A 6,745-nucleotide genomic window follows, 5' to 3' on the forward strand; every position below is an offset into this window, starting at 1 on the left:
AGCAGATGCAGTAGTTCTCTCTCTGCTGCAGCCTTTCTGCTTAGTAGTGTGGAAGCAATGAATGCACATTAAAGTACACATTACCTTTATGCTGTCTTATTTACTATACTTAGTGATGCATGTGCTGTGATATCCAGCCATCTGACTTCTCAACCATCCAGGTGACAGTGGGCATAAGAGTCGTCAGTCAATCACAGGACTGATGCATAGAGATGGACAATCATTCTCATTAATTAATACAGATTAATTAATGTCCTGTTGTTATTAGGGCTGGGCCATATCATACCGTTCACGGTAATACAGTATAATGTTGGGCAACGATAAGAAAATGAAATATCGCGATAGATTATGGGTAAAACGCACATGCACAGTGCCTTTGTTTTCATACGCACATGGCAGAAAAAGCATGGCGGCGACGGAGAATGAGGGACGAAAGCGGGTCGTTGAATGAAACGGATGAACCAGAATTGTTTTGTAAAAATGCTGCAACTTCAGTGGTATGGAACTGGTTTAGCTTACGTCCGTCAGATACACAACAAAGCACTATTTTTGGTAGCGCATGCTAGCGGGCCGTCGTTATTACCGTGTTTTTTGGAAAATACGGCACACTTAAAATCAATCCTTTGATTTTTCTGAAAATCGACAGAGCCCCTTATAATCCCGTGTGTCTTATGTATGAATTCTGGTTGTGTTTCCTGACCTCGAAACGATTTTATGTTTACACGGCGCTCGAAACTCTGTCAAATGTTTTAGTACGACTTTTCTAAGCTATGAACCCGCACCGCTTGATGGATTGTTGGAGCATTACGGCTATCATAGGCAGGAGCCTCGTGGAGTGATACGTACTGTGCTTCAACATAATATTACTGTATTGTGTGTGTATAACCTCTTTTTACGTTTTGTGGACATTATACATGGTTATGCTGAGGATATGTCGGCCAATTTCCACTGGAAATGCCTTTTGGTTAAACTGTCAGCGAGGAATTTGCACTGTAAAATTTTTATATAACTTTAATGCACATAAAAACAGCTGCTTGTTTAAGTGAAAATACATAGATTTTTTTTTTTTGCACTAATAAAGTTGTGGAGATGCAAAGTATTTTGTCTAGAGTCAGTTATATTGTCAGTTATATCATTATCGCAAATTTTCAAATGTATATCGTGATAAATATTTTTGGTCATATTGCCCTGCTCTAGTTGTTATTGTAAAGCTGATAAAAGATTGAGGATTTATCTTACTGATAACTGTGTCATCTCTCTCAGGTATCAAGATCCCAGAGAACTGCGTTCCTCGCGTACGGGACGAGCTGCTGCAGATGGATGACGAGGTGAAGAAGAGGCGAAAAGAGAAAGAGCAGGCTGCTGAGAATGAGCGCAAGCGCAAGCTTGAGTACCTGCAGGGGCACAGACAGCTCGTGGAAAATCTAACCAACCACAAAACCATGCATACTCAGTCCCTCACTCAGCCTTTTGACCCAAGATTCCCACTCCAACACAGAATGCACCCCCAAGTCCAGCCCACCTTACCACACCTCAGTTCAGCCCTCTTGGCCTTACCGATAAATTCTAGCCAAACCCAGCAAAGGACCCATAACAGCTGGTCCAACAATCCGAGTTCCTTCTCCAACACCAACCAGAGCTCCATGAACAGCTCAGTTAGCCTCAATCTCTCACCGTTTTACTCACCCGCCTACATGAACACTTTTCAACAAACGAAGAACCTGCCTCCTTCACTCCATCAGACCAAGCAGCCTTCCAGTTTGTCTTCCAAAAGTCCTTTCGACGATATCTTAGACCTTACCATGAGCTCTCCATCTCCCTCTCCAGACACCACAGAGGGCGGACTCAATCTGGACACTCTGACAAGCAACTCTACAGCGTTTGCAGAGGATTTTAATCTAGAGTCTCTCATCTCTCAGACTGCACCAAACGTCCAGCATGCTGCGCAAGTACAGCTGCCTCTCATGCTGCAGCAGCCTCTTCAGGCCTCGCAGCAGCAACAGCAGCAGCAGAACCACAACTTGCTGGCCAATAACCACCATGACTTATTAGATTATTTTGACATATCCCTTTCCCCTCAGATAGCCACACAGAAAGCCAGCCCTTCGTCTTCTACCTCCTCCTGCTCTTCCTCCACGTCCTCCACGTCTTCTGTGTCAAACAACATGGGTTCTCTCTTCTCCAACCCGTCGCCCAACTCTTTGTTTTCCAGCTCTTCCTCTCACTTCCCCCCAGCCTATCTCCTCGCTTCATCAGACTCTGGTCCCTTACCCAACGGCAACTGCAGCTCCGGCGCTCTTGACGTCCGCGAGGCTTTGAACAGCATGCTACAGGCCGGACCGGACCGCAAATCTGTCATTCAGTACAGGCCGCAAGAGTGAGAGCTCATCGGGCTCATCTGGACTTTATCTTTAGTTTTTTTCTTGTTGTTTTGTTTTTGTTATGTCTCTTAGAGCAGATGGTGTCTTGTTTGCTGCTGTCTTTGATCGCAACCTTGGACCTACTCCCTCTCCCCTCAGGGCCTATAGTCAAGTCACTGCCTGTCCTGCGTTGGGCTCACCCTTCTCTTTATCCATGTGTAGCGTTCACTTGCTTTAGGCTGTTGAGGTAACGACGGGCTCGATCAATATTCGATTTCTGCACCAAAGTGTGTCCTCCACGGTAAAAGGCAGCTGTTTAAAAATAAAAGGAGATGGGTGGGGGGGAGGAGGGGGAAAAAGAGGACGGGATAACTTTATTTTATCGAACATACGAGCTGTTGAGGTGCGGAAATCTCTAATAAACCTCCTGCTGCTGATTTTTCTCGAGGTATGATTGGTGAGTTGCTGGAAGCTCTAAATGCCTTTCACTAGTTAAAACCGCATCTTTAAACTTTGCTTTACTGTTACTACATTCACGGCTGTATGCAAGGCTTTGGTTTGAGTGAAACACGAGGTAGTCGAACTGGAAGACGCATGAAATCTTTTAGCTGATTAGCCATGAAATGCCTCAGATTTCCTTTTTTTTTTTCCTTTCCCTTCTACGCACTCCCTCCTGTTTGTCTCCCTGCTTGTATGAACACTAGTGTGAGGAAAAAAGGGAGAGGATGAGCAGCCTGCTGTTGCAAACAGTGCCTTTGGAAAAAGTCTTTAAATGCAGTCTTTAAAATCCATGTAGCCTAATGTATAGATTTGTACTCTTGAGCGTTGGTTTCGATTTTAATTTAATACGGTGTATTTGTATGAAACTTTTGGGGCCCATGGTGAGTCAGGCAGTCGTCGTTTGTGTTACACTATGCTGGTGTTGGGTTTCAGGAAGGCGCCTCCTTTGAGCCTGCATGTGCTTGTGTGATTGTCTGTGTAGCTGTCCACAAACGTTTATCTACACCCCTTTCTCCCCTTTTAATTTCACTTGACGCCCATTTTTGTTTTGGAAATCCTCAGGAAAATCTTGTGTATTTTTTTTTTTTTTTATCTTTCTGTGTGGATGTGTCATTTTTTGACCAACACTGATACCCGAACCTGTTCACGGTCTCTAATTCTAAAGGATCACAAAGAATTTCTATTGTTCTGAAAAGAAAGCGCCCCCGTCTCTTTGCTAGTATCAGAGTAATTTATTGTTTCCTCTTGAGCACTGTTTTTCACATGAATTCAACCTATACTAAAAAATAAAACATCCAGTTTCCATTTGAGGCTCTAGAAAGCTTTTGAAAGATGCGTGTACATGTGTATGATAGTACATATTTAAAAACCTGTGAGGTCTGGCCATGTTTGTGTGATGCACTGTAGTTGGTTTGTGACAAAATGCGCAGAGGAGTTAAAGCGATCAAAAAGCAATAAAAACCATGTTATATGTTCGTTATGAAACAAACGCTTCAGTACTGTTTACGCTCAACAGGCAAAGCTTTTTGGTTACCTTTGCATGGTGTGAATCGTCTTTATTTCTATTATGCTTTGAAATATTTTAGTTAAATACATTTTAAATTCATTGTTATTAAAAAAAAAAGTTATTTGTTATTTATATTTAAGGGATATTTAGATTTTAGATACATTATCTTGCTTATTGTAATAGTTAAGGACATGTTTGGTCAGGGAAGTTACTCATTTTCAAGATTGCTATAAAACAAATTCTATTATTACCTGCCACCAAATAACATTGCACTGTTCTACTGCTGTACAGCGTCTGGATTTATTTCTGCTCGTTTTACTTTTGCTTTTCTCAAACGCAATTGTTTCTCCCACTCGTAGAGCTTTTTTTTCTCTTGTCAGGCCTTCAGTTTGCAGAGAGATACCAAAGTATTCCACAGGCACCCCTAAAGTTACTGGCTCTAAGATATCAGACATTTATCAATCTCAGGAAGAAACCTACAGGAGGCGTAACGTCAGGGCGTTAGCAGAAATATATCAGTTCCCCTTTTAAGGATGATGAAACTAATGAGTATTTGTGCTATTTTTTCTTAACTCTGTGCTGTGACTCTTGCTGTATTTATGTTTTAGACTTAATGTGATGGGTTTGTTGTTTGTCCTTGTGAAAATGTCAGTGGTTCTAAATATTTATGCCTTCTTAGGGCAAAGATCAAAGGCTGTTTCTTTTAAGAAACATTATTTTTCTGTGGACAGTTTTGTTTTTTTCTTCGAACCATGTTAACGCTGACCCGTTCTCCCGTCGACTCACACCTGGGTTATATTAAAACGTGCAATTAATCTGTCCAAGCCTTCGCCCCTCCCTGCTTCTGTGTTTAGGGTTTAGGATGACTGATTCGTTGTTTTTTTCTGTGTGCAGAATAATACTGCAGCTACCCTTCGTTTCACTTTTAATAATATTCGTCAGGCACATTCCCAGACACCAGTCTGCAAACGTTTTGCCTTTGATTTTGTTTTTATAGTCACGGAAATAAAGCTTTATGCATTTGAGGGATATGGACAGCAGTTTTTAGGAAAGAAAATTCTTCATTCGTTTAGTTAGGCCTGTAATCATTTTTATCATTTTGCACTAAGAATGGCATAATCAAGTTACTGTTCTCCTGTTGGTTTTGATTGAGCGTCGCACGCTTGATGTATTTCTGTTCTTCAGTGGATTGCTCTGTGTATACTTTAACCATCTTTCTTGTTTCTCCCACCAGTTGCATATATATAAATGTTATCACCTTCAAATAATTTATTGCTAACAAAACACAAAATGAAACAAAAAAAACATGCTACTGATTGTATGTATTTTTAAACAAAGCCTATTTTTCCTGTAAAAACAAAACTGTGTTCAGCACTTTTATTCTGGGTTGTGCTTTTGTTTTCTATATATTTATAATTTAGATCCAAATGTATATATTGTAAAATTTGTGCCTTTCAACTAATTCTTAAAAAAAAATAAAAGTTTTCTACTTATTAAAGGAAGGACGATATAAAATTGCGGTCTTTGAAAACAGATTAAAAACTTGAAGATTGCTCAAACTGAGTGTCGTGTGTTCATTCTGTCTGTCGCCCGCGGGCTTGTTGTACAGTTTTTGCGCGGCATTGCTCCCCATTTTAAAAACATGGAGCTAAAAAAGGGAGCAGATTAACTCTGCAAATGTTTGTGTTCAGCAGGGGACACCCCCCCCCCCCCCCCCCCCTTTTTTTTTCACTAAATATTAATATGATATTTTCTGCCAGTGGTGTGCAGCGGTATCATCAAACACGAGAATAATCGGATAAATGAATCACAACACACCAGATAACAGCCTCTGTGTAAACGCACCTGGTATTTCTTTCTGGGGAGAAATAGAGCACACTGTCTACTTTAAGCACCTTCTAATAAAACACATTTGTTGCCACGGGGAGGGCTGGTCTTAAAATGTGCAGGCCAAGGTTGCAATAATAGACTAAACTACAACTGGGGAAAGTGTATTATTGAAATCTTGCTCTGAAAGAATTGAAGGAAACGCTTGATCATCACAGTATCCTGCAAACTCAGCCCAACAGTGGGCAGTTTAGTTTCAGTCATTCAGTGTGTTTGATCAAACTTTCAAAACGAGCAGCATTTTGTATTTGTTTTTAATTATTTATTCCTACACAGCTTTCATAAAAACATTGATCATATTTTAAAAAGCAGCACCTTCTGGACTTTTCCAATGCTTCCCCTGACAAAGGTCGATATTGTAACGAGAAACAACTGAAATAGAAAATTTCTAAAGAAGAAAAACTAAACTGAAACGAGCAATCACACCCTGGAAAGCAACTGAAACTCGATGGAACTCAAAAGAAAGACTCGAAACCAAAAGTAAATTTGAATGACACATAAAGATTCAGAATCTTTTGTCAAATTTATGCTTCGTGTAAAAACAAAATCGCGTTTCGCACATCCACCAGTCAGCAGTGTTAATACTATAAACACAAAAATCACAAATGCGGTCAAATACAGGTGATTACATAAAAGATGGCTAACTGGAGCTTATGAGCAGGGGCCCAAACATCAAAAAATTTATAAAGCAAATACATATAATTCCCAACAGACACTTCCACACTAACCTATCATTAAATATCCCACAATTACCCCAGGAATCCTAACATAACAATAACACTGATCCAATGCAGCACATAGACGTCACACTATAAACCTCATATAGAGAGTTGCAAGTTTTGAAACATCTTTGCCATACAGGGTTCAAAATACTTGAGTACTTTTTAAACCTAACTAAAGAAGATACACTAAAAGGAAATAAGTGTTTGAAAAAAACTACACAAAACAGGACTTCTCAGGTTTCACAGTCGAGTAGTCCTTCATTGATACT

At 40.3% G+C, this 6,745-nt stretch overlaps 1 protein-coding gene across 6 annotated transcripts in view; it reads left to right on the forward strand.

Annotated features, from left to right (window-relative positions):
• Nucleotides 1-5,426, forward strand: part of sbno2b (strawberry notch homolog 2b) — a 64,524-nt gene extending 59,098 nt beyond the window's left edge. For all 6 annotated transcript variants that reach the window (XM_014413008.4, XM_004554877.6, XM_014413011.4 and 3 more), the window contains one exon: nucleotides 1,264-5,426. In XM_014413008.4, the coding sequence (XP_014268494.1) occupies nucleotides 1,264-2,381 (1,118 nt within the window). In that variant the 3' untranslated portion in view covers nucleotides 2,382-5,426. The remainder of the gene's footprint in view (nucleotides 1-1,263) is intronic.
• Nucleotides 5,427-6,745: the final 1,319 nt, after the last annotated feature.

Source organism: Maylandia zebra, linkage group LG23 (genome assembly GCF_041146795.1).
Source record: "Maylandia zebra isolate NMK-2024a linkage group LG23, Mzebra_GT3a, whole genome shotgun sequence".
In the NCBI taxonomy this organism is placed as follows: Eukaryota; Metazoa; Chordata; class Actinopteri; order Cichliformes; family Cichlidae; genus Maylandia; species Maylandia zebra.